The sequence below is a fragment of the Vidua macroura genome, chromosome 5, assembly GCF_024509145.1.
Source record: "Vidua macroura isolate BioBank_ID:100142 chromosome 5, ASM2450914v1, whole genome shotgun sequence".
Classification (NCBI taxonomy): Eukaryota; Metazoa; Chordata; class Aves; order Passeriformes; family Viduidae; genus Vidua; species Vidua macroura.
This window is the reverse complement of record NC_071575.1, coordinates 69405489-69420824: the sequence shown is the minus strand read 5'-3', so window position 1 is coordinate 69420824 and position 15336 is coordinate 69405489. Positions and strand designations below refer to the sequence as shown.

General features: G+C 45.8%; 1 protein-coding gene across 1 annotated transcript in view; it reads right to left on the bottom strand.

The window, feature by feature from the left end:
* ITIH5 (inter-alpha-trypsin inhibitor heavy chain 5) overlaps positions 1–15033 on the bottom strand; it is a 44162-nt gene extending 29129 nt beyond the window's left edge. The window contains exons 1-5 of the mRNA XM_053978578.1: positions 14849–15033; positions 11350–11394; positions 6468–6631; positions 5617–5724; positions 4837–5087 (exon numbers count right to left, since the gene is read on the bottom strand). Of these exons, the coding sequence (XP_053834553.1) occupies positions 4837–5087; positions 5617–5724; positions 6468–6631; positions 11350–11394; positions 14849–14968 (688 nt within the window). The 5' untranslated portion in view covers positions 14969–15033. The remainder of the gene's footprint in view (positions 1–4836; positions 5088–5616; positions 5725–6467; positions 6632–11349; positions 11395–14848) is intronic.
* Positions 15034–15336: the final 303 nt, after the last annotated feature.

Here is a 15336-nt window from a genome sequence, read left to right as displayed (position 1 = left end):
ATCACTCAATTTCAGTAAAATCAAGAACTGATTCTGCATCACTGCTTCTCTGTGAGAGCTCCTATCCATTCATCCTGATGGAAACAGAGAGGTCCCAGCCAATACACTGAAATCACATAAGGACACTAGTTTTGTATCTTAGAGGGGGCTTATAAAATGATTACCTACAGCTTTGACATTTTTTCTAAAATCCATGTACAGTTCAGAGTTCTCCTGGCAAAGAAAAGTTATAAATCAACGTCACTATAAGGTTTTACCTCAGTCTTGATCCGTTTTTAATTTTTATAGCTGCCCTTTGATCTGATGAATCAACAGATACAATATGTTTTTAATACAAAATGCACCAGATTTGCCTGTATCTGCCTTCTTGAATTTTCCATCTGTCTTCTATTGCTTCCAGAAATCCCATTTAACTGCCAGTATGTGGGAAAAGCCTAAAATACATAGAAATGGCTTCAAAGTTCATGTATCATTTCTGATCTCAGGGTTTCACATTACTTCTCCTCAACTGCTGAAAGGACAGCCTGCTGTGGGGTTAGGCTGCCTGGTCATATCACACCAGGGTCAGTGAGAATCGGTCAGAAGCTCCCTCCTTATTCCTCCTGCACGTCTGCGTCCGTGGCCTTTGGGCAGCACTTCCATGTTTCTCTGCCGTAAAAACAGTGATCAGTGAGGACAAGATGCCGTGCCACAACAGCACAAACTCCAGTCCTAACACTTCTCTGGACCACTGGAAATCAGCTGATTTAGCTAGCAACTCCATGCCTCAGTTTCCCCACCTCTTAAATGAGCATAATCACACATAACCTGTAATTGTTTTTTAAAGCGATGTGGAGTCTAGGTGGATCACATTGCCTCCCTCTATTGCTCCTCAGAACACTCTCTGGAGGTGATAAATGTCATCCTTTCTAACACAGACACTGCTTTAGGGATCTCTGGAGAGGAAGTTTCCAAGGCTGTCTCACACAGCCATTTTAAGTGACAAGAATTGCTGAGGAATCTCTCCCATCCTCTTCATAGCTTCTCATCTCCATCCCTGGGACAGAAGTTAGAAACCAAAAAATGGTCTGATAGAAAGGGTCCAAGAAAACTTTTTTTTTTTTTCCTGGAATAACAAAAATCAGGTCTGGAAGGTAACTTATCTAATTCATCCCATGTTCCCAGACTGAATCCCTTCCTACTTAGTTTTTTGATACAATCAGGAAACACTCCAGACCTCCAGTAATGGAAACTCAGTGCCTACACTTGCCAGTCCTTTCCAGAACTTCACTTTTTTCACTGTTGAACATTTTCAATGTCTAATTTACATTTTTCCTTGTGGATTATAAACCCATGACTTCTTGTTTTTTTTGGTTACTGACACAGAAGCCACAGTATCCTTTTCCTTCTTGCAGCAGCCTTTTATATTCTTGAACACAGTTCCTATGCCTTCCCCAGGTTTCTTTTTTAGGCAGCACTTGATATGTGGATCACAATTATTCTTCTCTGTTTATTGGCCTTGTTCTTTTTAAACAAATGGCAGAGAAGGAAAAATCTATGAGATATTTCAGAGTCCAGAGCATGGATGAGCTCCAAATGCTTAGGCTGGTTTATGCTCACACTGAGAGAGTTAGTAGAGCCTTCAGACAAACTTTCCACTAAATTCAGCTGAAGAAGTAAACAGAGCAGGAAAAAGCATTTTCCAGATGAAACTGTTGTCCTCACAAGAGGAACAGTTAAACCTAAATTATTTTGGAGTCTGGCAGATTCAGGATTAGAGCTCAAATGCAAAGTTCGTCCTCCGCTAACATGTGGAAACTTCCACACAGCTGTTATAAGAAACAAAAAGCTTTCTGAGACCTTTGACTTCAGAAAGAAACAGTCATCCTCGAGCAGCCTAGTGTCTCCTGCCCAAGCCCATGGCTAGTTCTCACACAGCTACACTGGAGGAGCAAGATGAGGACAGCATCCAGGACATCATTCAGAAAGTGGCTCCATTCTGAGGTCGCCAGAGAAGGTCAGGATCATTGGCCTCAATGCCTCCTGTTTTGGGGTTTGTATCTGACAAAGGCAACACCTGCACATGCCAAATGATCATTTTCCAAAACTCACATGCCTAATGCCTTCCTTTGGGAAAAATACAACTCCCAGATGGAGCCACGTGCGCAAGAGTTGCTGCGCAAGGAAATATCCTAGAAAGACCTGTCATCACATTGTCTCTGCTCCCCATTCAGAGAGGATGGATGCAGGACTGTCTGAGAGACAAGAAAAGGACATATCCACAAGTTAGACTGGAAGAGACACTGGGATGCTGGTGGCTCAAACACTCAGGAGAAGCTGCCATGGGCAAAGCACCCACCCAGGTGCCAGGGGCAAGCACAGCCCAGCTCAGGCTGCAGCTGGGGTTGGACCAGATAAGGAAAGAGGTGAACCCTGGCAGGTGGGAGCTTTGTCCTTATCAAGTGAACTCAGCTGTGATAACTCCCCTGCCCAGGGCAGTGCCAGGATATTCACACAGAGCCTGAAGGTGCTCACTGTGCTGATGGGCCGTGATGGGACATAATTGGCAACAGTGCTAATTTATCAGGCAGCTGTATCTTGTGAGAAGGTGTAAAAGACTCCCCAAGGGTCCCCTGATCCACAACATTCCATCATCCAGGTGTCCTTGACCCACAGCATTCCAACAACCATTAGAAGCTCCCCACCCCTGGGCAGGTACCTGGGCATTCCCACCTGAATCTGAGTGAATATAAACCCAATAGATTGTGCATTCTGTGGGTTTCCCTAGGATTTTCCTCACCACATGATGGATCTAGCCTGTGATCACCCCTTTGACCAACAGGCATTGAAATTGCAACAACCAAGTCTCATCACAAGTCTTTCAGGTGGTGAGATCTTTCTACTCTTATACATTTTCTTAAGTGATATATTTATGGGTTTATATTGTTATATTACTGTAGATAATAAGAACCAAAACATATCTAATTTCCTGTGCAACCAGGTTGTTGCAAAATAAGCCTACATGTGTGCATTTACAAACACTGATGAATGAGTGTCGTTTCCAGAACTTGGGTTATCCTCACCTTTTGGGGTGGGTTGTAACAACTTGATGCACACTACATTTTTCTTCCACTACCCTCAAGATATTTTATTAATACTTATCAAAATCTCATACTTTATCATTAATTCTGAAACGGTTTAGATATAGGAAATAGAGGAAGAGAGCTTTCACGACATATTCAACTTCAAACCAGTCAGGTAGTACCATTTTCCAATGTTCCAATGTCCAACCAAGTGGTACTGAAGAGTTTTAAGCCATGGGAATCCAAGAGAGAGCAGACACTTTTTTTTTTCCTGGTTTACTCCCAGTATACAGACTGTCTGCAAAGCAGCTCCTCTTGAAATGTGAAATTCACAATTCACCTGCCTTTCACTTAAAAATTCACAGCCTTCCCTGGAGGTCTCACTGGATGTGCAAACCCCACGCTTTTTGGGTGTCATATGAGCAAGAAGGCTTCACAGGGAGCAACTAATGGCCTCTGATGGTTTGGGTTTGGATCCACCTTGAGAGGTGACAGTCAGCTGGAATACAGTGGACAACCACATGGGATGATTCCAGACAAAAAGGGCCTGAAATTGAATTCTGAACACAGATAAAGCACAGAGAATCTGAGCTTCAGTTGCATTGCCCGTCCTGCAATGGAACACCTATTTTATATACATTTTACTGGCTAGGGAGGATTACAGAATCCAACAGCTCAGGCCCATTTTGTATGAGCTCTTTGAAATCTGAAGCATGATGCCAAGAATGTCAGTGCTCCCAGACTGCCATTTGGATAGTGAGTTACATGAGTTCTCCCTGTATGTCATTTACATATTGGAATTTCCATACTGTGCTGGACCAACAGTGTGTCTGCTCTGCTTAGTCTGTCTCTACCCTTGATCAATGCCAGATGTCTTGCTTTAGGAAACCACATGCCAACAATGCACTGTGATATTCCCTGAGAGGTGAAAAAGGCTTCCTGCCTCTCCTGATGAGGAGCAGAGCACATTTATCACTTGGCACGTGCATGTACGACACAGAGACTAATGAGGCTTGACCTGAAGATAGCCCAAGTCACTGAGAGCCTTGATTTAATGTGATTTGGATGAAATCAGTAGGATCCCACTGAGCAATCAGTTTAACTCCAGTTCACATGCATTAGGATCTTTCAGTGGCAGGTATGAGCAGCTCCACTGATTTTGCTGGCACTGCGTCACTTGGAGTGGCTGAGGGTCAAGTCCCAAAAGACTCTGCATCCTCCTTCCATCCTTCTTTTTTGATGTTTTCTGACAACATGCAGCAACCACAGTATCCTGAGCTGTTGGTTTATGGCAGAAAAAATTGCATTTACACTGTCTGAACAGTGAGCAAGGATGGTTAGGGGTAAGAGCTGATGCTCAGACAGCACTTAGTGCTTTGGCAAAATACGGATTTTCCTCTTGGAATTTCCCATGTTCTGAAGTGCAGGATTTCCTATCTTCCTCGGCATGGATGGATGGAAAAAACAATTCACTTAAAATAAACAGTCCCCAGGAGATGCAGAGGCCAGGGAAGAGCCTGCTCCAGTGCTGAGCACAAGGCCTGAAGGCCCAGTTCAAAGCTCTTAAAGACAATAGCAAAGAAAAAAACCCTGTTGAGATGAATGGGATCAACCCAGTATTCATTAAGCTTCAAAGTCCTCACAGGCTGAGGCACAGATACCACACAGACACAGTCATCCAGAGAAAACAGATCCAGCGCTGCCAGGCCACTTCTTGAGAAGTGACCAAGGCCCCACAGATACCAGAACCACGGGTCGTAAAATCTCTCCTTACCTTCAGCTTTCCCGTTGCCCTTCTTCTTGCTGTTCCGAAGGGGAGGCACCTCCAGGGACACTATTCCTGAGTTCTCCAGGATGTTCACCTCCACCCGCAGCCGCCCCACCAGCTGCTGGGGCCGGATGCTGACGGTGTATTCGTATTTGCCCAGTCGCCTCTGCAGAAGTTCTTCGTAATGCAAAATGAACCTGGCCTGCATCTTGCGAGGAATGAAGACAGAGGCCTTGAATGTCTCATAGCCATTGTCCCTGGAAGGAAAACCCAAAGGCAGCTTCACATCCCATGCACCTCACACGTTAACCTCCTTTGCCTCCCCCCGCCATAGTTTTGCCTGACCTTGTTCCCTGTAAATAATCAACTGAACCTTCCCATTGAATCTTGTTGAACACCTGCTGCATTTACCATTGAATTTTGTTGATTTACTGTTTTATATAAATAAAGGATATTCTTGCTTCCCTCTTGAGTGAAGTGGATGACTCTGTTCATGACAGCACCCTTATTTTCCTTTCTCTTATTCAGGAAGTAACAAGAATTCTTTCCCCCAGTAGTGCATCCTGGAGCATCTTGGAATTTAAAAAGTTGTGTGACAGGGTTAGAAAAGGCCACACGCAATTTTTCATGGCTTGGAGTATAGGAATGACACCAGGCAGTGCAGATAATATTCAGTTTAGTTGCTCCTTCCTGTAAATCCATGGATGGGCATGCCGAGGCAGCCAGGATAAAGATGGCAGGAGACTGCAACACTTCCCAGAACACAGCCAAATGCACAACACTCACCTTCCTTCTGTGGGGCTTGGAGGTTTCTTGTGCCTTTCTTTGTCATCCGTGCTATTTTTCTTTTCTTTCCCCGTGACCTCTCCGTAATAAGTCTTGTTGCCAATGCTCCTGGAGAGATCAGAGATGTCAGCATGGTCACTCTGCACCCAAGCACAGTGACAGGTGTACATTTGCTGCAGGTGCATTCACAGACTTTGATGTGGGAAGAATCTCAGAGTGCTGCTGGTGTCACTCTCCTGAGTCCACCCAAGTCTCTGGGACAGAAGCCAACTCAGAAGTTCCCTGGCTGGAAATACCCACCCAGTACAAAGGCAAAAGTCTCTTATTCTTCCTATTCACTCTAAATGGAAGTATTTCTTAAAATAGTGGGTCCCCTATCCCCTTTGGTCGAGTCTGAAGCTGTGGCCCCAATATCTGTTTGTAGAGAGGATCTGAGCATGATCAAACCAAATATGTTTGAGACCAAGAGTTTAATTTATTGGTCATTTCACTGTGAGGTTTCTCTCTATTTGGTTTATCATTCACACCTCCAGCAGCCACTGAACCTATCTGCTGGTTGGAGTTGACTTCTGCTCCATTGACAATGTGGAGAACATGAAATAAGAAGATTCTTAGGTATTACAGTCAGTCAGGTGAGATAAATATATCTACCAGTGTTGCTGAAACTTTCTCTGGAAAGGTCTTTAAGGTCTTGAAGAGAGTTTTCTCATTCAAATCAGAGAGAGGAGGAGAAGGAAGTGGTTGAAAGACACTCAGAGGGGAAATAGAATAGTTTCCCTCCCTGTTTACACTGAGGATTTGAATTTAGTATCATGGTATCCATAGACTTGGTCTGTGCATTACTTACTTACATGGTAAAGTTGGAGATGAAAGCTGCAGCTGGGATCTGCATCTCAAACACGGCTTCCCGTGCCTCGGAGCCGCTGTTCACCATGGTGCAGGACACGGTGGTGAAAGCATACCGGGAAATGATCGTGGATCTCACGTGGAACTCGGACATCCGAGGCCTGGTTTCCTTTGGGAATCAAAAAGGTCACCCCTAAACAGGCAGCTGGGTAACTCACCCCTTCCGTGTTTCAATGGATTTAAGATTTAATATGGACTAGCAAACTCCCACACAATGAGTATCAGAGCTCCTGACAGCAACAGGCAAAAGTGGGCTTGTCCTCAAAATTTCAGGTGAGCTGCAAACAGTAAATCAGGAATGTGGTACTGCCTTTGTTCATGCACAGAGGCCACAAATTTTGTCCAGTGCTTGGACAAGTTCTGAGAGCTCTGCTTATGCCAGCCTTTAAGTTGTGAAACACCCTGACAAAATCCATCTGTGTCCTAAACTGAAGCCTTCAACTCTGACTGTGTGAGAGTCACACAGGGAATAATCAGGATTATTCCCTTGTGGCCTGGCAAGAAAAGCCCAAAATGCATCCCCCATGGGGTCCAGAACTGTGTCACAGACCCTGCTCTGCACAAGAGCAGAGGGAAGACTTGAAAGACTGGCATCACCATTTATAAAGAAGCACCTCCTCCAAATTCATCCAGTCAGATCCCTGAGTTATGTAAACAGAGAAACTGCTGTCAATGGAGTCAACTGAGTCCTCCTCAGCTCAGAATTCATCCTGGAACTCTGCACCAATGGATGAAGACACTTAATAGAAAACATTGACACTGTGACATCTCAAGCAAAATATTTTAAGCTTTTTAGCCCACACTGGACTCCTTCCAGCAGAGAAGCAGCAGAGACAGCAGTGAATGACACATGATGTAGCAATGGAAGCTGAAAGCCAATTTCTGCTTCTTGGGAATGTGTTTTCGTGCACAAGTTCTGAGTTGGAGCATTTCTCCAGACTAATGTGTTTTTTGACAGCACCATCTCCATGGAGCTCAAATGTTTTCTTCCTGGAATACTTCAGTATACTTAACTGTAAGCAGCCCTTGAAAAAGAAAAATCTGTGCATCGACTTACACAATCAAAGACCAAACCCTCAAAAGCAGAAGGGAGATAAAGGGTAAAATGCACTGTAAATATAGAGCAACCCCACTAAGCCAAATACAGCAAGACTCTTCCTATTGAGGCTGGTAAAAACTCACAGTCACGTAAGAGTTGTGAGGACAAGAACAGGCTCTTCAGCTGCATGTCCAGGCTTTCTTTCAGAACAAAAATAATTTTGGCAAACAGCTTAAGAAAGGGAGCAAGTGTTTGTCTGAGTAGGAAACAAGACATTTTTGCAGTAGCTGATGGCATCAGAAGTAACAGAATCCAGAAGTAACTGAGAATCCAACTAAACAAGCTGCTGGGCTAGTGAATTCCAGGAAAATGGAAGAATGAGGATCCACTGGAAACACAGATCTACCAACAGACTTGGCATAAAGCCCTGCCTACCTACACTTGCAAGGCTTGGAAAGACTGATAATGTGTCTCAGATGAACCTGGTCGTGATAGATATCTTCAGCTGGGGAATGTGCTCTGTGTCTGGGATCCTGCTCAGCTCACGTGGAGCACAATGGCAACAGATTGGAACTTCTAGGGTAGGAATCACCTCACTGATTTTAGGCAGATCAGCGCAATGGATCTGTGGATCTAGGCTAGAACACCCCTGCACAGATCTAATGTCCCACCCTTAGACCACTGCTTAATTAACTGCTGTTAATTAGAACTAGATCCTGCTGTTCTCAGGACTTTCCCTGATACACAGGCATGGCTTCCCAGTCTCATTATCCTGAAGGTGGAGAAGATGGGGAGTTTTGATTGAAATAGGGTTGTAGGAATGTTTTCAGATATAATGAGCTGATGCTTCATTCAGTGTCCATGCCACTAATTGCCTGTGGCATAGCAAGGTTCACAGAGGATTTAATAACAGAAATTATAGAAAGAATCAGACAATAAAGCAAATTCTTTGGAGTCAGACCTTCTGCATTCACCCCATGTGCTGCAGTTCATAAAAACCTGTGGGTTTATATGTAGCTGATAGATGATCAGCAAAAGAGGATCAAGCCCTTCGCCTTTCACTTGAGATACAAGTGGCTCTGCAGTGACCTGTCTGACACTGTGCATGCACTGATGCATTCACAGGAACTCAGGAAGTCTTTCAAATGTGACAGAGAGCATGAACTTGCTGTTGTTATGACAACAGGAGAATGGTTGTGTTGAGTGAGAAAAAAAGCAGTGCTAACCCTGTAGCCTGTCACTGGCAGAGACCAACAGCACATGCTTAGAGGAGAGTGGAAAATTAGTCCAACCTGCACTGATACTACCCTGAAATATTCTCTGTTTTCAGTAATTTGTGACTGAAGGACCTCCAGAGTCAAGGGTGGTATTTTTGTGGTATATTTGTATTCTGTGGATTTCTCTTCCATTACTTTACACAACTGCTTTTTGAATCCATGTAAACTTTTAGCATCTGCAACATCCTGCTGCAAGATCCACAGCTTAATGGTATTTTATATGCAAAAAAAAAAATCACTTAGGGTTTTTTTTTGCTAAATCCACTCTCTGCTGGCTTCAGCTGATCTCTGTTATAGAATCACAGAATGGATTGGGTTGGAAGGGACCTTAAAGCCCATCTAGTTCTAACCCCTGCCATGGGCAGGAACACCTTCCACTAGACCAGGTTCCTCCAAGCCCTGTCCAGCCTGGCCTTGGACACTTCCAGGGATGGGGAAAATATCTCTATCCCACTGAACAAGCTCCAGTTCTGATATCCTTACAATCTGAGGAATAGTAAAAAAACACAACAAAAAAAGACATTCAACATTCCTCCCCCTTCCTGGTGGATGTGAGTTGCTGTTGGGAAAATCAAAACTGAATAAGGGCATCACATAGAGCTGAGGTTGAAAGAATTGGTTCACCTTCCCATCCCTGGAAGAGATCTGCTATTCCCTGTATATAGAAAAGATAAATGGTGGGGGCACAGGCATTTCCAAACAGGTTGCTCGGTCAGGCTGGGCAGGCAGCCCGAGTTCCACTCTGTGATTCCTGTGCTGCATTCCCTGGAGCTCTTGCACAATCCATCACTACCTGGTGCTCTGACTTACAGCTGCACAAACGTTGTTTGTTTTCTGCACTTTTTATTGAGGCCTTGTCTTCGGTTGGAAATGGGGATGTGTATTCTATTCCTATCTGTTAGAAGTGGGGCAGTTATCTTCTGTTAATTGGGAAGTTTTTTCTTTATCTCTCCCACAGCCAATCCTCCCTCCAGGAGATCTCTTCTGTCCATGGCCACTGAGTGTCCCTGCATGGCTGAGAAAATTCCATCATCCCATGGGGAGATGCTGTGCCCAGGGCAGGAGCCAAGCATTCCTACCTGGATCCAATCTGACTCCTGCAACACCACAGCAGCCTTTGCCCACTGCATTCCCAGAGGAGCAGCTTTCTGCCCCACTGCATTCCCAGAGGGAGCCCAGGCCCATCTCCAGCAGCCCTGGAGCTTCAGAGGAAAACTCCAGCCTTGTCCAGGATCCTGCTCCAGCAGAAGCACAGCTGGCACTGCAGGAGGGCTGAGCCCCCATGGAATGGCACTGCTGCCACCTCCCTGACCCACAGGCTGCCAGCTCTGTTCTGACTCTGGCAGTGGGTTGTTTTCTTTTTTGTACTATGGCATTTGTATTTTTAATTTTCCTAGTAAAGAACTGTTATTCCAATTCCCATATCTTTGCCTGAGAGCCCCTTAATTTCAAAATTATAATAATTTGTAGGGAGGGGGTTTACATTTTCCATTTCAGGGGAGGCTTCTGCCTTCCTTAGCAGACACCTGTCTGTTCAAACCAAGACAGCCTTCAGAAGATAAGAGGCAGCTCAAAGGAAAAAAAAAAACAAAACAAACCATTTGTTTAATGTTATTATTACCACGACTTATCATCCCTATTAAAAATTAAGTGAGGGAATGCCAAGGCAGCAGATTAGCACACTGCCAGGAGGCATGTTGGCTGGATGCTTTGTGGAGGTGTCCTGGTTATGATGATGAACTGGCAGCTGAGATTTTCTCACCAAACAAATTATGTTACACTTGTTTACATGAAATATTTGGAAGAACAGAAAAAGAGCTGAATATATGAAATCCATTCAGTATTTTTGCCTTTATCAGTTACTTTCATCAAAACAAATTGACTGTCTCTCAGATTAGAAGTAATAAACTGGTAATAAGCCTGAGAGTTTCTCTCTAGGCTGCTGATTCCAATTTGTCAAAGATGAAGGGGACGAGGAGCTGTTAAGGTGATGGCTGCTCAGGTGTGAAATGAGTTCCACCAGTTCTCAACTGGGAAGTCCCCCAGAAAGGGCAGAAAAATAACTGGCCATGATCAGCAATTCTACTGGCTGCCTCTCTACATCTAAATTTTTGATTTCTGTGCTGGAAGAAGGATATTGGCTTCCTTGTTTTCTTCCTTTCTCCAGGAGATTTTGTCAGAGAATGACAGAGATCTTCAAATTCCAAAGCAAACTTCCTTTCTCTTCAAACTCAATGAGATTTCATCAGGCTAATGTTCACTGCATTGTTAAGGTTGGTAACATTAGATGGTCTTCCTCCAAATCTGGGCTTGAGAAGATGGATTAGGAAATATTAGAAGAACCTGTACCTGTTGCATTGATCAAAATGAAGATTTCTTTTTTTACCTTACCCAGAATCTCACTCTACCATCAAATAGTTCATTCCTGGGCACAGGGATGCACACACATACACATATACAGGGAAAGTGCAGTTCCCACGAGGTAAAACAAAGACAGGGTGTGATACGTACCAGCCTCTGCAGGAATTTGGCCTGTCTTGGGACACGGCGAGCAACCTGCAAAGAGTTAAGGGAGTCAGTGGGTTCTGTTCAGCTTCCAGCAGACATGTCACTTGTTTAATCCCAGACACGGGGCTGTGTGACTGATCACCCATGGCCAGGTTCAAATGTTCCTCTGGTTAAAAATTAAAACCTGAGTCTCTTCTGTGTTAACAGACCCACTGATCAAAGCTCAGCAGTGGAATGTGGCTGTCTCAGGCAAGGAGGTGCTGGCTCTTTGGCAAATGTGCTTGGCAAGGGACCCTCTAGATGATGGCAGGAAGGTCAGCTTTAAGCCCTGGCCCTGGATGCTAAGAACATCCCTGGAAGTATTGAAGGCCAGGCTGGATGGGGTTTTGAGCAGCCTGGTCTAGTGGAAGATGTCCCTGCTCATGGCAAGGGTTTGGAACTGGATGCTCTTTAAGGTCCCCTCCAACCCAAATCATTCTGTGGTTCTATAACTTGTTTAAATTAATCCTACAGCTTCAGCTGTATAAATATTAGCTCAAGAGCAGATCTGTTGGCTAAATACTCTCCACAGATACTGTGTATTTATTGTGAAGTGACAGAAAAGCACTAGTTATGTGCAAAACAGGAATAAAGATATTTAAATTCAGCCACAGACCTTATTATGAAACAAAGTGCTTCACCTGTGACAGTGCAATTGTACTCACTGTCTCACCCTTCTCATCAGCTCCTCTGACTTCTCACATGGTGTGAGACCCAGCTCAACATCTCCAAGTCCCTCCCCAAAGCAAGTATTTTGTCAATGAGGGAAGCCAAGTGCCATCTTAAAATTTCAGCAGAACCCCAGAGAGCAGAAGAATGCAACAATATGTTTTTACCTGATTTGCCCTTTTAGTTGATTTACTCTGAAATAGCAGCAGCCCTTGCCAAAGAGATGATTTTATGTCTGTTTATATTGTGCATTGAAAAGCTCAGGGATGCCCAAAGGGGAAATGAAAAGTTTCAGGCATGAGAATCTTTACTATTTCCTTCTGCATCATTTTAGCCAACATCTTGTGAAATTAGAACCAAGGGAAAACAGCTCCTTTGGGAGAGGAGAGGAGAGGAGAGGAGAGGAGAGGAGAGGAGAGGAGAGGAGAGGAGAGGAGAGGAGAGGAGAGGAGAGGAGAGGAGAGGAGAGGAGAGGAGAGGAGAGGAGAGGAGAGGAGAGGAGAGGAGAGGAGAGGAGAGGAGAGGAGAGGAGAGGAGAGGAGAGGAGAGGAGAGGAGAGGAGAGGAGAGGAGAGGAGAGGAGAGGAGAGGAGAGGAGAGGAGAGGAGAGGAGAGGAATTGTTTGCATCTTAAGATTTGGAAGAAACTTTCTGTCTGGGTCTGTTATCTCAGACAAATAAAGCCCCTCAGGAGCCTACTGTGAGAGGCTGCAGATTCTCCATCACTGCAGGTTCTTCAGAACAAGACAGATAAATGTCTGTGAAGTTGGCTCTGCTTGGAGCAGAGGCAGGGATGAGAGATCAATAGCCCTCAGTATTTTTTTACTGAAAGTTTACCTTTTGGAACAAATCCACCTGTTGTTCTGATCACAGGGGTTTTTAAAGAATAATCAGTGAAACTGGAAACTTGGTTCCTATTTTCATCTTCCCCCACCAAAACCCATTTTGTTTGCTCGCTGAATTGCATAATAAGGCTCTGTGTGACTTCAAGAACCACCTTCTAAAGTCTTGGGGATACCCAGTGGACATCGGTGAGGAGCTAAGGATCACCAGATAGCAGTGTCTCGTTTTCTAGGACTTCATGACTACTGCCAAAACACTGCTGCAGGGTTTGTTATCAGTCCATTGGACTGTTCCAATCAGGCAGCTTCACTGGCATCATCTAATGGAACAATTTCCAAATTACCATCAACTTTTAGCTTTAAAGCTTTCCAGCACACTCATTAAAGTCAGATAATTGCTAGTAGTGACCCCCTAAGTTACTGCCATCTGTTAGTCCCAGCATGGTGTATGGGATATAAGCTGTGCAGTGGATTTGTTTCTAGTGCAGTATCTCAATCTAGGGGAGCACCTGCCTGTTCTCAGCCTGGCTCAGGTGTTCAGTGAGGACAGACAGAGCTCCTCTTCTAGATCTGGCTGTCCCAGAGCACCAGGTCTCCACACCTATTTACACATCACTGCTTTTCTGGTGGAAGTGACTGCTGCCACTGACCTGCCAGCAGCACAGCTCCTCTGAAAACACCCTCATGTGCCTCAAGCAACATCAACCAGGTTACTCCAGCACTGTGAGCCACTTCTTTGAGCTTTGCAACTGATTTCCCCCCTAAAGCAGGTGGGTGATCCCAGATACCACTCCACTGGCAGTGGTGGAGACACTCTCTCCCACTTGGGTTTGTAAAACAGTGTTGGTTTGTGGCTGAATTCCCCCAAAAGGAATATGCACCCCTAGTAATCAGAATTGAAAACAAACTTTTTGGTGTCCCCACAGGGGAGAGATGTGGATCCTTCTGGAGAGAGATTCCTTCTATTCTAGGTTGGATAGATACAGACACACATGAAGAGTCACTTTTCCCACCTGCTGCATGGCAGAAGATGCCAAATACAGACAAGTACTGACATTTTAGACAAACTAGATTGTCCCACCTGACCTCCAGCAAGGCACAGGTATTCCACAGTTTCTGCATTGTATCTCGGGCCCACATGGGTGCCCCAGGTGCTATGGAGCCTCTCAGATCTGATCAGATTTAGATAAGTTACTGATGTCCTAAGTGACCCAAAGTCACACGTGGTATCTCTTATGGACCTGATAGGTGTGAGCACAGACCTGAAGCCCTCTTTTATAGACTCCGAGTGGTTTGGATTGGAAGGAACCTTAAAGATCATCTAGTTCCAGCCCCTCTGCCATGGGCAGGGACACTTTCCACTTGAAATAGATCACAGCCTCCCAAACCACCACCCAAACTCTTGCAAAAAGTTCATTGCTCTTGCAACACCATTTCCTTAGAAAATCTAAGCCACACAATAACACAACATAATAGCCCTCACCTGCAGAATTTTTTTTTTCTTTCATTGTCTGTGAAGCGTTTTAGAAACTGAAATTCGTGTGGTTTGTTTCAGCCAGCACGAGTTAAAAATCAAGTACAGTAAGACCATAGGCAGAAAAAACTATCCCCCGAGCTTGAAATACTCGGAATGACTCAGACTGGAGTGTGGCCAGGACACGGCGTTAGCTGCCCTGTGCCTGTGAAATGCCTCGTTAGCACAGCCGTGGGGATGGGTGTCAGACCGAACCGTCCCGGGGCAGCGGCACCAGCACGGCAGGCTGATCTCCTGGCTTAGCACCTCCAGCACAGCCCCGTGCTGGCTCTAGCACCTCCCACGGAGCTCAGCTGCACGGACAGGTGGAATAAATGCATTTTTACCAGACTGCTCCGCTTGCCAATACTGCTGCTGAAGAGGGGACATGCCAGCCGCGGCCACCTGATGCTCCCGAACGAGCTCCGCCTCAAAACCTACCTGCTCCACGATGCTGTAGTCCGCCAGCAGCTGCTCCTCCAGGTACCTGGCCATCAGCTCCGAGTCGGGCTGTCCCGCCGAGGGGGAGAAGCCCCAGCAGAGGCACAGCCAGAGGATCATGGTGGAGAGGAGCGCCGGGGCTCCTGCCCCGCGGTGAGCGCACGGCCAGCCCCGCTGCCGCCCGGCTGCGGGAGCCTGACAGGAGACACAGCGACCCACCCTCTCCTCCTCCTCCTCCTCCTCCTCCCCAGCTCGGGACCGGCCCCTTTTCCAGGCAGGGCGGCCTCCTGTGCTGCAGGGAATCCCTGCAGGGTCCGCATCCCTCAGCCGGGGGTCCCGCAGCAGGAGCCGCGCCCGCTGGACTCCGCGCTCTTCCTCAGCCCCCTCTTGTCCCCTGCAGCACAGGGGCGGTGCTGGGGGGCCCCGAGGTGTTGCCACTTGTCATTTCGGCACCTACAGCGAGGAGAATGCTGAGGGGACAGTTCCTA